Raw genomic sequence first — 16,741 nt, 5'->3', positions numbered from 1 at the left:
TACTGTGTCAACTAACAAAACTGACACAACAACAGATTAGGTAAAAATACTGGAACAATGTCATGTATACTGAAGGTGATTACTGTGATGTGGACATGTAACTGACTAGGAAATTATATATATATATATATAAAATATACACACATATATAATACATATATATATAAAATATACATATATCTCTTACCCTTAAATAGTCAGGAAAAAAATGTGTACGTATGAGTGTATACACACACACACACACACACACACACACACACACACAAATACAGAGAAAGAACAAATGAAAAAGCAAATATTAAGATAATCAGGGTAAGGAATGTTCTTTGTACTATTTTGTTTTTGCAACTCTTCTATTAATTTTGAAATTATTTCCAAATACAAACTATTTTAATTATTTTCAAGTAAAAAATATTAAAAATCTTTTAAAATTCTCTCAGAAAACCTGTAAAATAGAAAAAGTATAAATCATCATTCCATCAGTTAATGTTTTAATTTTCATGAAACTAAATCAAATGCAGACCAGAGTAAAAGAAAGTAAGAAATCAAAGAGTAATAAAAGATTAATATAACCTTAACACAGGCAATCCTACCAAGTGGGAAGGGATAAAGATCTTTCATTTATGTTCTTAAATCAAATACTGTTAATTAAATAGCCCATCAATAACAAACGGAAGTTTAACAGCAATACTTCCTTAGTTGAGGCATGGAAAAAGATTACAACATAACTCACATTTGGCCCAAGATAGTAAGAGTGATCTTTTTTAATGGCAAAAAGCAAAGGGGCCACTTGACAACCTCCTCTGCCCTGGATGCTAAGAAACACAAAATTATATTTGTGGTAGGTCCCTAAGAAATCCATCAAGACAAAAACACTTGAATTTTGGCTTCAACTCCATCTATTCATTACTTTTTCTTCACACAATTTCCTCCTTTATTTTCAACCTGGTTCTACCAACCTTATCTCTATACATTTTTTTAAAAAGTTTTTTATATGGACATCATATAAATCATAACTAAAAATAAAGAGATATAATTATATTTCAATTTAATATGGAATTCCAGGTCAAGTCAAATCAAAAGTATGGGTAGAAGATAAAAAAACAAACCAAAAGAGAAGGAAACAAGAATGAATCAATAGTTCTGAAGGTATTCATTACATCTTAGGTCCTCTAGAAAAAAAAAAAAAAAGACTTATTTTCTAGACTATAAGGATATAGAATATAGCGATTATATAAATCTAGGGTGTCCATTTCTGGACAAGATGGATTAACAGGAACCAAATTTATCTTTCTACTAGAAAATAACAAACCAGACAGAATCTATGAAATAATTTTCAGTCACTGGGCATTGGGTAGCATAGCACAATAATCCCTAAGCAGGGGTGAGATGAGATAAGCCCTACAACTGCCTGAGTTTCCAGACAACGGCACAAGGAGGGAGAATTCAGAGCCCAGCCAGTAGCAGCCTCTCTTAGTTGAGGAGATGGAACTAGGAGTCCAGGGATAAAGGTGACTGAAAGTTCACAGAGCACAGTATCACAGGAAAGAGCTGCACAAAGAACTTAATAAAGATCTACAGAGGCTCCCTCTCAAATATGTGGCTGAGTACTGACGAGCAAATGTGAGGCAGGAAAAAGTTCTTCCCTCAAAAGAGCAAACAATTCCTAAACTGCTTCTCCTCGAGACTGGAGAAGTTTGTGTCCCCACTAGCCAACGTTGAAAACCTTGTAATCCAGAGGAATCAGGTGATATATTTGGGGGGATGGGGAGTGGAAGAGGGAAGTAAACTCTAAAGGCTGCCCTCCCACCTAAAATTTAAAAGACACATAAGGATCGAATATAACTTTGATGCATCTCAGAGCAAGCTGAAACTTACAGAGAAATATCCAGCACCCAGCAAGGTAAAAGTTTAAATGACTAGCATCCAATTAAAAGTTATTAGCCATGCAAAGAAGGAGGAAAATACAACCCATAATGAGAAAAATCAGTCTATAAAAACATACCCAGGAATAATACAGATGTCAGAATCAGAAGACAAAGACTTGAAAATAACTGTTACTCACTCCACATATGTAAGAAGGTAGGGGGAACAATGAATATGCTAAGTACACAAGAAAAAAATAAAATAGACCCAAACTAAACTTTCAGAAATGAAAATTATAATGATTGGGATTAATAGCTGATTAGACTCTGTAGAAGAACTTGAAAATGGGCAACAGAAACTGAACTATTTAATTAAATGAAACAAAAAGAGAAAAGACTGAAAAAAATTTAAGATAAAAAAATTGTCAGCGCACACTGGGACAAACTCACCTAGCTCAATAACTGTGTGAGAAGGTAAAGATGAACTCCCTCACAGAGAGCACTGCTTTGCTCTGAGCCTCTCAAACACTGTTTCATTTAAATTTCACCTCAATTCTCCAGTTCCTCCAAAATCCTATAAAAACTTTCCTTTGGTAAAATGCCCCATGGTTCCTCTGGTGTGCAGTATCCTTTATTGCAATAAGTCAACAAGCTTGATTCTGTCAGACCACAGGTTTTACCTGCTGATTTAAGGCTGACTGAAGTAAAACAAATGTAATCAGGTGTAATTAGAGTCCCCAGAGGGGGACAGAGAGCCCAACAATATTTGAATAATACTGGCTGAAAATTTCCCAAATTTGATGTTTACCAATTTTCAAATATAAAAAAGCCAAGTATTTAGTACTACATGAGATTCTTTGCTGAAAGATACTTCCAAGAATCCCAGAAATACACATTTATGAACTCCTTCTGTACTTTGGGCACTAAGAATTTAAAGGTGAAAAAAAAATATGGTCACCATTCTCAAAAAACTCCTAGTATTACGCATCTGATGTTAAATTGGGGTCATTATTAGCATTATTAGCATGAAGACATAAGAGTATCAGTATCAGCAAAGAGTTTTCTGGATGTCAGAATCCCAATGAATTCTAAATAAAATGTTATTACAAACTGGAAAAATAAATTCCAAACTATAAACACCCTAATACACACACAGACACTTTGGCTCAGTGTCAAATACGTGTCAAAGTTCTCATGCTCTTCTTGATTAAACCACAGCTAAATTTTCTCATTTTGAACTTTATTTTCTGAGAAGTAAGTTATAGTGCAATATTTTGAACTTCCAAATTTTAAAAGATCTTGAACTAAAGAAAATAAAAAGATTAATGGTACCTTATTCCATATTAAAATTCTTCCAGAAAAAAATATATTATAGGAAAAAAAACACAAGAATTAGATCACACAGAGAAAACAACTTACACTTTCCTATGTCTTTATAGAATACAGATCAATGACAAGTACCAAGTTTAATGTTTAAGTTAAATACATAAAAAGTAGATACTCCTGCTTCTGAACTAACACACTGAGGAAATACTAAGACTACTCACAAGTTTCCATGGGGGAAGAACATTCTATAACACACTTTGGAAGACACGTTCCTTTTTGTATACCCAGCACCTAGCACAGTGAAACGCATGTAGTATATGTTGAATGAAAACAATGACAAAGAAAAGCCCACTAAAACTGACCCTCTCCATACCCAGGCTGAGCCAGAACGTGCTCAGCTTCAACCACTCTTTGGATCACCAACCTGGGAGCTCTGGCTAGCAGTAGCTTTTTACTTTTACATTTTGGCCAGTTTCCCTCATCGGCAGACCAGTGACTGGAGTCTCCCTTTTTTTCAGGCTTCACATTCAGGTTTTAGTCTATGAAAATATAGTGACTCTCATACTGCTATCTTGATGACTGGATCCCAGGATGGTAAATGAATCCCCAGACACAGATCAAAGGTAACCATGTCAAAATGTAAAACAATTTGACAGAAAAATAAGCAGCTTCATCAGAGTGAGTTCCAACTGCCAGATAACGATGCTGTGAAGGAACACTGGTGAGAGGGAGAACTACCTGTCCTGTAAAATCTCTTCAATTTTTAAGATCTGCTTTTAAGTTGACAACCTATATAAGCTTATTTTATGAAACAAAAAATAAATTTCTAAAACTATAAAAACTACACTTAAAACCACAGCTTTATGTAATTTTAAGTTTCTAATACAGCTAAATATACAACCATGATTTATACTGATAGCCAAACTTTAATTCAGTTGCCCAAGCCCACTATTCTGTGTCATATTGAATGACAGAAGGGAAGGGAAAAGAAAAAAAAAAAAAAAGGCCAGAATGTTCTTTGAGAGTCAAACAAAAGATAGTTCCAGATGGGCCCAGCATTAAACCACTGGGAAATGATACAAGTGAAGGTATAAATACTTGAGAATTGAAACTGAGATTGACATTATGGTTAGTTTCATCAATGACCCAGCAACAGTCTTAACTGGCAAAATAAGACAGCCAAAGCCCAAGGTAAACTATAACCCTCTAAGCACTAAAGGTTAGTAAGGATGATTATACGGATAATCCTTTAGAAAGAGAGCAAACAGGCAGCAGCTGAAATCAAACAAAAGGTAGGGCAGGCAGAAGAAATGATCTAAGTATCAGCACATATTTGACAACTACAAATAATGGCATTCAGAGAAACTGGAGCCAGTGATCAGAAAAAGGATAGCCTTGAAAAAAAAAGCATTAAAATTGCCAAATGATCAATAAAACTACGTAGAAACAACAGGTACTTAAAAGCAGGTATGTTTCAACCTAATCCCACAAACCCTATCTTTACTTTTCTCCCTTGCAAGCGAACCTTTTCTGCGTAATCATGTCAAACATGTTCTTACTAGAAGTCTTCTTTACCCTCCTCATCTTCTTCCTGCCACATGTGTTCACCCAGCAAGCCCTCAGCCCCATTATGAACTCTTGTCTATACCCCTGGTGAGGTGCTGGGGGAAATTCTCACTGCCAGCAAACTTAAAAAGTTAATGTTTTCTAACATGGGAAGGTTAAAAAAGGGAAGAGGGACCTCTTGGCGAGTGACACTAAAACTAAGGAGATGGCCTGTGTGGCCAGGAATTTGGCTATATACAAGAAGACTGAACAAATAAGTAAATATATTGAGGATAATGGAAACCAGAGTCCTCACTGTTGGCAAAAAGTAAAATGTGAAAAGCAGGAGGGCTAGAATAAAATATGTGGTGTTTAACTGGAATTGGAGATTATCAGTATGAACTTATGGTTCTAAATATACAGAGGTAAAAATATGCAGATATGAAATAAGTATATGCCTGGGTGTGTCCTTTGGGGGGGGGGGGGGGACAGAGACAGACTCATATATTCACGTTTCCATACTGTTTACTCCAAGAAGAAATGGCCATACTTAGTAATCAGATATTTCTAAAGATCATACTCCACTAAAACAAAACAGGAGTCCTTGGAGAAATGGCTGATTTCAGGTCTGGGAATGTATATGATGAGTTTTGAACATCTTTAGTGTGTCATTTACTAAGGAAATGCAAAATGGTCGGCCACCTTAAAAGTCAGTTTGAAAAAACATCCACAGGCCAAATCTAAGAAAATCTGAGTATCAAAATAATGATAGTACTATCATTTAAATAAATAACAGTAGCAACTGAATAAAACAAGTTCATATTGACATAAAGAAATGAATATGTAAGTATATAAATGGGTAGATAATAATATATAATGTAATGTATAAACACATACATTCTTATATAAATGAAAGGGAGGAAAAGATCTATCTTATGTTAGAAGGCCAACTACTACTAACTATAGAAGGAATGATGTAATTAGGAAAAATTACTCAACAACTATCACAGTAAAGATGGATTCAGGCAAAAATGCTAAAACTAGTGGGTAAAAGTCTGATGCAGAAAGCTTAGGAACTGGACAGACTGCAAAAGACAGTCAACATCAGTTAACATCAACAGTAATGGTACAGACTGCCACTGTATGCCACCTGATGATACTATGAGAACACAGCATCTCTCCTGGTATTTCCACTAAATACACATAACCTAAATCCAATCGTGAGGAAACATGAGACAAGCACAAATGGAGAGCCATTCAACCAATAACCAATCTTAACTCTTTCCAAAGCCATGGAAAGAAACAGACGTTCCAGACTAAAGGAGGTGGAGATTTGTGACAACTAAATACAACATGTGATTCTGGATTCATGGGCTCGTTGTTTGGAAGATGGTGACACAATCGGTAAAACTGAATGGGATCTGTGGATTAGACTGAATTATTGTGTTTAATGTCACTGGCTTCCTGGGGTTGATGTGCAGACTGTTGCTATGCAGGAGAGCACTCCTGTTTCTAGAAAGTACAAACTATGGTATCCAGGATTAATCCGCGTGAAGTCTGCAACTCACTCTCAGGTCATACATACACACATAGTACCCCCAATGAGAAGGGGGCCCATTCTGACCACCCACGGGACACTTAGCTATGTCTGAGACATTCCTAGTGGAAATGGGGGTCAGGGGATGGTACTAGCATCTGGCGGATAGAGGCCAGGGATGCTGCTATATATCCTCCATATACAGGGCCACCTTCCACAGCAAAGACTCATTCAACCCAAACATCGGTGTTGAGGCTAAGAAAGCCTGGTAGGTAAGGAGGAATGCTTATCATACAAGACGTGAACCACTTCTCCACCACTCTGAAATGAGGTCATTAGTGTCTTTAATCATATTAGAGAAGACCCAGATATTCCCACTAACCTATCAGCTACAGGAGGATATTTCTATTAAAATGGAGAAATGGAACAACTGCTGAAAACATGTCCTACACCCACCTACCCAGCAACTCTCCCTTTCCTTTTTCTCTGGAGATCTGGGATATGTAGGATAACCTACATAAAAACTCCTTGGAGAACTGAGCTTGTCTTATTTTTGTTGGAAAACGTGAATCCTGGTTTGTTTGTTTTTTTAATTTTCTTAAATTGTGGGGGGATTAGGTTTATTTATTTCTTAATGGAGGTGCTAGGATTGAACCCAGGACCCTGTGCATGCTAAGTAGGCACTCTACCACTGAGCAATACCTCCCCCCTGATTCCTTATATATAAAAGAAATCTATTTATTCCACTCTTACTTTATAAATACTTAAAACTTTGATCCTATTTATGTATTTCTCCTATTTCTTTATACTCGCCAAAACTCAATATGTAAAATTTCTCCTATTTCTGTTTCTCAATAGCTCTCTCCTTTTTAACAACTCTTAAGTAGCCTTTTAGTTGTCTTGAAGACAAATGGAGGACCTAGTTCTTAAAAGAGCTAGGGATTTTATAGTGCTTGATTTCCTGTTGCTCTCTTCCTGAAGCAGGCTTCTAAACTCTTTACCTGATATTGTCTTAAGGATACATAAACTTCGTGGGGTTTAAAGCATTTTTTGTCACTTTTTATTAAAGTACTAAAACACTCAGGATTCAAAGTCTTATTTTTGAAGCTTTCTGATCCACCTAAGTAGCAGTAATATCTAACTGGAAAAAATTCTGACATAATTCCACTTAAAATAAAAAGGGTTTTGGCAAACATTTCAATACGAGGTTAAAAAGGAAATTAAAACATTTACTGAAGCCTCATCAGGGATTCAATCAGGACTGTTGTTTTAAGGCAGGACTTTACTCACATTACATCTTTCAAATGAGTTCAATCTCATAGCTCTTTTGGTTTCAAATAATAATTTTCCTCTGACACTACCCATCAACATTAAATAGGTCTTCTGCCTACTTGGTTGCATGACCTGATTTACTTTAACTAGAGAGATTCTTTTATAATCGGGTCAAGTACATGCACACTGCTGTCTTCTAAGCCATGTCAGTAGCAAAGAAATGACTGTAATATTAAGTTTAAAACTAAGTTAAAAAAAAAAAGCACAAGTAAGTACAAATGAATTCAAATGAATAATCAATTAACATTCACAAGATAAAAATTATTTCAAAACTTTTGAACACTTCACTATGGCTTCATTTTAGTAAAATAATCTCAAGACAAAAAGAACTGGAAAGAAATCTGAAACTTCACTCAGTGTATTTTGTCCATAATAATACTGGTATTATAACTTAAAAGTATATTTACTGTCCATAATAATACTGGTATTACAATTTAAAAAGGAGAATAAAGCAAGTAAGCTAAATATAAAATTCTGAAAAGTTAAATTTGAAATTAAACTATCAATATGAACTCAGTTTATTAAAAGCAAAAGAATGGTCAAAGATAATGGGGTTATATGAAAAGGACTCAAGAAATAGCTTAAGATGGTTCACTCTGGCCAAATCCATTATAAGTAAAAATTACTGAGTCTATAGTGACAGGGGAGTGGGTGGGGAAAAAAGAAAACTCCTCTTTACAAAATTCTAGTTATTAAATGTGGAACTTAGAAGCAAAAACTGAAATTCTGAAGAACTTTTACCTACTACTGTTAACTTTAGATAGCGTCCCAATACTTAGTGACTCATCTGAGGAGTCTGGCAGTGGTATTAATGTGATTTTTTGATACTGTATAATGAAATGTGTCACTATTTGAAAAATCTGCATAAACCAATATAACTTTTTCCAAATGACCAATTTATGTTATTACAAAGCATGCATGTATTTCAAAGTGCAAGACAGATCAATAAATTATAAAAGGTACATTGGCATGGTTTTAGATCCAAGTTACAACCCACCTTTAAGAAACTCTCATTTGTTGAGTTTTGATAGTATCAAAGAAGAATGTCCACGATTACTTGAAAAGACTATTTAAAATACAACTAATATGTGAGGCTGAATTTTCTTCATATATTTCAACTAAAAACAACATAATGAAATACACTGAATGTAGAGGATATGACAAATTGTCTTTATTAAGCCAAACTTTATAAAGATTTGCAAAAGATTTAAAACAATGCTACTCTTCGTACTATTTTAGAGAAAATAATTCCCATTAAAATGTTATATTAACATGTAATAGGTTATTGTTCTTTTAAGTGAATTATTAATAAGTATCTAAGCCCCACCGAAGCATTAAGGTGACATTATATAATCATTATATCATACTACCCTAGCCCCTGTCTCCAGAGCAAATTCAGCTGAAATTAGCATTAAGCATTTTTTTCCATTGGGGGTGGGGGTGGGGGGGCATGGGTGGGCACCTGGGAGTACAAAAGTATAACACAATTACCTTGAAAATATTCCCAACTGGCTCTTTACAGAGGTAATAAAGCTGGATCATAAAAAAGACACACTTCCTTTAACTGCTTAAAAGCAGTTCAATCTACAAAAAATGTCAGTAACTTTCAACAGCAATTTTCAATAACCAAACTTTTTAACACTATAACAAGCTATTTAAGTAACTTTTTAATAAAAAGGTAAAAATCAAGCATATTATTCTCAATACTTATGCTGGACTATATTAAAATGACTTACATAATGCATAAGAATGATTGGGACCTTAACTTACACTATATACAAAAATTAACTCAAAATAGATCAATGACCTAAAGATAAAACTTAAAACTATAAAACTTAGAAGAAAACATAAGGGGAAGCTCCATGAAATCCGATTTGACAATGATTTATTGGATATGATGCCAAAAGCACAAGGTAACAAGAGAAAAAATAGATAAATTGGACTTCACTGAAATTAAAGCACACTATCAAGAAAGTAAAGAGACAATCCACAGAATAGGGGGATCTATGTGCAAATTACATACCTACTAAGGCATTAATATCTAGAATATATAAACAACTCCTATAACTCAACAATACAAAAACCAAACAACTCGACTCAAAAGTGGGTACTGAATAGACATTTCTTCAAAAAAGATATTCAAATGCCCAGTACATGAAAAGATCCTCAACATCACTAGTTAGGGAAATGCAAATCAAACTACAATGAGATACCATTCCACACCCATTAGGATAGCTACTACCAAAAAACAAAACCCTCAGAAAGTAGCAAGTGTTGTTGAAGATGTGGAAAAATTAGAACCCTTGTCCACTGCTGATGGGAATGTAAAAATGGTGCAAAGGGGAAAACAGTTTGGCTGTTAAAACATAGACCTACCATGTGTCCCAAAAATTCAACTCCTAGGTATCCAAAACAATTGAAAGCAGGAACTCAAATAGCCAAAAGGTGAAAACAACCCATTTCTCCCACAAAGTGTCCATTTACAGATGAATGGATAAAAAGGTGGTATATACAAACACTGGAACATTATTTAGGCATAAAAAAGGCAGGCCATTTTGACACATTACAACAGGAATGGATCTTGACAACACAATGCTTAGTGAAATAAGTCAGACAGAGACAAATATTAAGTGATACCACTTACATGAGGTATCTAGAAAAGAATTTTATAGAGACAGATAGTAAAACAGTGTTTACTAGGGGCTGGGCAGGTCAAAGTTAATTTACTGTTTAATGGGTACAGTGTTTTTGTTAGAGATAATGAAAAAGTCTGGGGTGTAGATAATGGTGATGGTTACACAACACTGTGAATATACTTCATGTCACTGAATTGTACACATGCATATAATAAATACTATGTTATGTACACTTTACCACACTTCAAAATATGGTTACAATGTTTTAAAAAATGACTTACATAATATATTTTGAAAGACAAAAGTTAATTACCATGTTTGTTAGTAATTTTTAAATTAAAAAATTAAGAGTTGAGCCCTCCAATGATAAATAATACAAATCAATGATAGTGCTTTACTTACCCGTTTGGGGCCACTAAAAATCTTTCTGGTATTTTCCTTCGATTTATCTCCTTGTTTATTTGGGGGCTTCTTCACACTTTCAGGCACACCAGGCAAGTCCTCTGTAAAATCCAAGTTTTCTGAAATGGTAACCAAAACTAGCTAGCTCTCTATTAATTTCAAATTATCTACCAGACAATCTATGAATATTTGGGGAGGAAAGAGGCATATGATGGGGAGAAAAGAATAAAGGAATAGAAGCGCCACATAGTTGACAAAATATTCCCAATGATAGTAAGTCTCATCCTCCCATGCTCAACCCGCTTGTCTCCTGCTCTAAAAAGAAAATCAGAAATCGAGTTGCTATGTATGTGCTCCACTTTCATCGGCAAAATAAGATATTTTCCAGAATATGTTTGGACACTGATACCGGCATGGCCTAATTTAAAACACACATACACATCAGGTGGTATCTACCTATAACATTTTTCTAGAATTTAAGTACACTGAATCAGGCTGGCCTTCAAAGAATACCTGCTTACGTCTACAAAGGCCACATTTTACAAAACCAAAAAAAGATAGCTATCCTTGGAAAAAGATATGGAATGACCTAATACAATGCAGTTCAATGGTTTGTGGATATTCCCACAAAACTAACAAAAGGATTAGATTAATTTTAAAAAAAGAAATAAACAAACAAAAGAAAAATAGGACTTTATCATAACTCTTAAAAATGCTTGCTGTTTCATACATTGTATGAAGACACAAGATTCCAACTTCGGATATACATCAATCAAATGGTCTCTAATTTTTAAATGTTATTTGATATATCAATTTGACATTTTTGACAGGGGCTCTAATGACTGCACATTTTAAAGCTCAAAGGGTTAATTACCTTACATGTACATTTCAGACACGCATTTTCCACTGCAGATCAGGAAAGCTTGCTATCAAGGTTAGCATAAGAGCTAAGTAGGCTGTAGCAGGACAAGAGCTCAGGTTTCATAGTACTTAAGTTACTTTTCATCCTCCTGAGAAAGCAACTGTAAAGCTGTCTGCCCAGTTAGATCTCAACTGACTAGCAAGGCTGTAGCAATTTCGGTTCTCCAGAAGGGACTCAGGACAACATTGGATGAATTCTAAAAATACTCTTCTTTATTTTTTTGCAGTGGTGAGTAAGAGGAGGGGGGCTCCTAAGGGCTACTTCTGTATAACTCTAGTTTTGAAGATAAGAGTGATTCTAATCTAGCAAAACTATTTTAGGCCAAATAAAGCAAAATGATAGGTAGTCTCAAGAATGGCATACTCTACAAGAGAATCAATATGTAAGAATATTGTGGTAATTCTAATTCACCATAACTCTTGATCTTTGACCCTAACAGGACAAAAACTTTATTTAACAAGTAAACCAATATAGGAAAACTGTATTTGTTAAATATAAGTAAGTACAGCCCCAGAGGCTTTCGCATCCTCTTCCTCACTCAACAGCCAATTCATTTCACAAAGCCCTTGTCAAAGTGACTTATTTATAGCAAAGCTAACCTATTTCTTTTATTTGTCTCTCACAGTGGAGACTATCGACTCCTCAAGGACCTAAGTCATTACTGGTCCTACTATCTTAAAGGACAAGTTAATTTTTCACTGTTCAGAGTATATAAATACTTAACTGGCACTTTTCAAATTTATTAAGTCAACGAGGATGATTCTTAAGATTAAGATTTAATCTTAACTTAATAAAGTTAAGATTTCTTAAAAATATTTTTTAACATTTATTAGTTGATTAGTTTTGAGACTACAAAAGCTTTCTTATTTTACTTTTCTAACATTATCCTCATTACAACCATCTAATATCAATATAGTTCTAAATGTCCAAAATCTATCCTCATGTTTCCATTGCATTTGGTTTTTCAAATCTGAAACATCAAGATGTTTAGTATCCCTGTACACATACACACTTTAAAATTCTCAAGTGCTAATGGTAGAAGTAAAATACAAATATGAAAAGACTCCTCAATTTACAAATTGGTTGGTGCCTTACAATGTGGGACTTTATTAACATTTAAAATGCTGTATCTTTAGATAAGGTAACATTGGCTCTAAATAGGCACTACTTTTAAAATTAAACCTAATAAGCTAAAATTGATTATCTAGGAGGATATTAAGGAGCCGTTATTTAAGTCTGAAAAACACATTTACTAGGAATAATTTTTTATTTTTTAAATCTTACCTGCATTATTAGTACTAGACTGACTGTCCTGGGAATTATCATTGCTTTCTGGAGGAGGCTGCAAGGAGGGTGATGGAGCTGTTTTAGTTCTTTTTTTGCTTGTCTTTCTTTCCACTTGACAGTCATCATCTTCATCATCTTCACTTTCACTGAGATCATCAAAGCCAAAGTACTTAATTTTGTAATTAGAACTCCCAGAACCTCCTTCATCGCCTCCTGTCTCATCGTGATCTTCAAAACCAAAAAATTCAAGTTTAACATCCTTTTTAGATTTAGTATTACTAGGTCGAAATCTAGTAGTGGTCTTAGAAGTTGCAATATCTGCCTTTTTTCTTAGCCTGCCAGCTTCTCCCAGATCTGCAGGAGTCGAAGCAGTGAACTCATCCATGCTGCGTTCCATAGTATCCTGTATGGTCACATTACAAACTGACAAGCAAGACGGATGCAAAACAGTATAATCTCTAGTCCGTCCAACCGTCCCTCTAAAGCTGGTCCCACAACTCACACTGCCTTTCTTCGCCTGATTCAGGCCATCTTTAGTCGATTCACTGTTTGCTTTGGCTAAGGCCTGACTGGTGCCGTCCATTAGCTTATCAAAATTTGATGCTCCTTGTGAGGATTTTGCTTTATTGGCCCTACAGTACGTCCTGCAGTTGCTTGGCCTAAGAACACTTTGCATGACGTCTTCCTCAATGGCTTCATTTAGATTTTCCAACCGATTTTTAAAATCCTCATCCTTCATCTCCAAAAGAGGATCACTATTCAAACTTAAAATGCAATCTTCTGATCTGATATCTTCAAAATCATTATCCCATTCATACAAACCAGTTCTTACAGATCCCTTAATTGGAGATGTTTCTGATGGAGATTCTGACCTTTTTCCAAGCTGGGAGTTCCAAGCATCATTTGTTTCCTTGATTTCATCAGCTTTGTGTCCAGAAGCCGCTGTGGTTTCTACATTGGATTTCTTAGCACTGTCTTCAGCATTTTTATAAATATGGAGACTATTCTTATCATGTTCTTCACTAAAGTTCTCCACTTTATCTACAAAAATGAAAAATAGGTCAAAGGATAAAAACATGAGTGACATCACTGTAAAAGTTAACAAAAGGGACATTTGGTCAACTAACAACAGTACAGTCAACTAATCTTAAAACAGCTGCAATAATTTTAAATTGTGAAGAAATATATGTTCACATAACTGACATTTCCTCTTCTACCTTTTCAATACACAGCTCTCATATCTTCTAGTGATTTCTCCCTAGACATTCAAGTCTCTTAAAATTGCTACCCTAAACTCAAGAGATTTCAGCAGGGTTAAGCAACAGGAGAATGACATACGAATAACTCAGCCAAATCTTCTAGAGGTATTATGGATTGTTCAAATACTTCAAGAATACTTTTATTATAAGTTATTTAGTAGAACCTAAACGATGTAACACAATAAATGAAAACATTCTGGCAGTGTCTATGTTTCTCTGGGGTCGGGCTGCCCATATGGCATGCCAGCTCTGTCTAGAAACCTGTTCTGGGGTCAGGTTTCTTTAGCTATTTGTTTTCCATTCTTTCTCCTAATCCTAAAAGCCATATAAGTTTAAGAATTTTTTTTTTAAACAGTGGCTCTGATGCCTAAATTACATGGTTACAGTGACTACTTATCCATATCAGCCAGTAGTAAATCTTAAATTGCATATTAATTTTGTACCTGGGAAATTCATTTTTGTTGTCTTTAATTTTTATCATCAGAAACATTTTTTAAAAATCTTTCTAAATAAGAGATGAAAATGTGATTCAAACTGGAACTACAGTGAATTCTCTAAGCACTTGTAAGTAGAAAAGCCCAGGCAAAATGTTTATGCCTAATAATAAAATTACCCAAAAAAAGCACCTACATTTAAGAAAAACCATTTACAAATTCCAATTAACAAGCCATCACATACAAGCAAAAGGAGGATGCTTTACATGAAATTCCTGTACAATTTTAATGCTACCCAATGGGTATAAAAAAATACAACCTATACTTACTTACCTTTAGAAGGCATCTAATTCATAGATATATATTGTATTCTTAGATATTTCCCAGCCGAAGGCAAAGAACTAAGTTTTTATAATCTCAGAAGTACCCATCACTAAGCATAAGATACTGAAAAGCTAAGAATTAAAAGCTGACATCTGATACTATCTTAAAAGGAACAGAAGAAAAGCCAAGTCTAAAACTAAACCTGGGGAAATTATACCACTACTTTTATAACATGTGGAAGCAGCACTAGTACCTGAATCTGGAGACTTCTGCTGCCCTGGTCAAACTAGCCCAGTAGAGCTCAGGCAAGACCCCTAACTTTGGGAGTTATCCTGAGGGCTTCAATTTCTTCCTGTATTCAAAAGGGAAGCCACTGACCCAGACTACTTTACAGCATTATTGAAGGAATTATTTCCTAATAAATGCCTAGGGGAATGCTTTGTATGCTTAGCTACACAAAAGTCTATGAGATGTCATTAATGTTATATCACACCACTTACAACTGTATAGCATTCTACTATCTTAATGTCATTAAAATTTATTCAGGCTGTTTCTTATTATTTTATGTAATAACTTTCTGACTTAAAAAAAGCTTATTAACAATAAACTTTATTACTCATGTTTTTAAAAATTACTACTGCAAGTTTTACTTACTACTCCCACTTCCCCTAAGTCAGAGAAATGTTTTAACAGTTAGCTATTCTCATGGGCTGCCTTTCATATAAGTCTAACTGTATTGTGAGCACATCTTATAAATTGTTTTAAGTGCCAAGAGTAATAAAGGGCCCTATAGAAAGAAGTATTCTCACTAAAAATTATGTCACTGGCACATATAATTTATTCATGTATTCAATTATATAGCATAAACAATCCTACAGATGAATTATTAAAGTACATATTTTTAAACTTCTGAAACACATTGCATAGATAAAAGTTAATCTAATCAAGAGTTCTGCAAAGAAAAGCTATCCAAGTTCTCCATAAAAGTATTCTAATGTATAAAATAAATGATTTCTATGGTTCTTAGTCATTTAGCTCTCCAACACATATTCTTAACTATACCTTCAGAAGAGAGAGTAAGGCTATCTTGTCCTAAAATGCACAACAGCGATTACTTTCAACTGCCCTCCTTCCTCAAACATCCCAGTTCCCTATCAGGTAAACTGACTTTACATCTCAAAATATCAAGGGGGGGGGAAAGGGAGAAAGTTCTCTTTTTACAGAGAAGATAAGCATTTATTCTGTTTTAGTCCAAACCGGCTATAGAAACAAAACTGTATTTCTAGCAAAATACAGTTTAGGAGTTAAATGGATGAGTACCAGCTCTGTCACTCACTAGCTAAAATGACCTTGGGCAAGTCACCTTAAGAAGCGGGGAGTTTCTTCATCTGAAAAAATGAGCTAATAAAATCTGTCTCAAGGGCTGGTTGAACAGATAAAAGAAGATAATATACCTAAGGATGTTTTGCAGGTTATAGAGCATCACACAAATGCAAATTATCATAGCTTTTACAACTCAGCCACAATATAGGGTAAATTTTTAATAATCTTTTAGTGAGACATTTCTTAGTGGAATCTAACCTGTATATTCATCAGTATTCCCTTAGGTCCTGTGTCTTTCGGCTTCATGCAAGGATTTCAAAACTATATTCTAAGGCCTACTATTCTTCCTCAAGCTAGAAGGCAGACTGGATATGTAGAAAGTTTTCAGTAGAAGACTTATCCCAGTACCATCTGCAAACAGATACTTAATAAATGCCTTTTAACATCACTGGATTTTAGCATCACTAGGTAGGTACTCAATCTTTTGTACATTAGGTAGCATATAAGGGAGGAAATTTAGCATAATGAATAGGACATGGAATTTGGAAC

General features: G+C 34.7%; 1 protein-coding gene across 3 annotated transcripts in view; it reads right to left on the bottom strand.

Moving 5' to 3' along the window:
• WAPL (WAPL cohesin release factor) overlaps positions 1–16,741 on the bottom strand; it is a 64,689-nt gene that overhangs the window by 29,883 nt on the left and 18,065 nt on the right. For 2 of the 3 annotated variants that reach the window (XM_031461021.2, XM_064487982.1), the window contains exons 3-4: positions 12,850–13,893; positions 10,644–10,762 (exon numbers count right to left, since the gene is read on the bottom strand). In XM_031461021.2, the coding sequence (XP_031316881.2) occupies positions 10,644–10,762; positions 12,850–13,893 (1,163 nt within the window). The remainder of the gene's footprint in view (positions 1–10,643; positions 10,763–12,849; positions 13,894–16,741) is intronic. The other variant, XM_064487981.1, reaches the window with a different exon arrangement.

This window comes from Camelus dromedarius, chromosome 8 (genome assembly GCF_036321535.1).
Source record: "Camelus dromedarius isolate mCamDro1 chromosome 8, mCamDro1.pat, whole genome shotgun sequence".
NCBI lineage: Eukaryota > Metazoa > Chordata > Mammalia > Artiodactyla > Camelidae > Camelus > Camelus dromedarius.
This window is presented reverse-complemented; position numbering and strand designations above follow the sequence as displayed.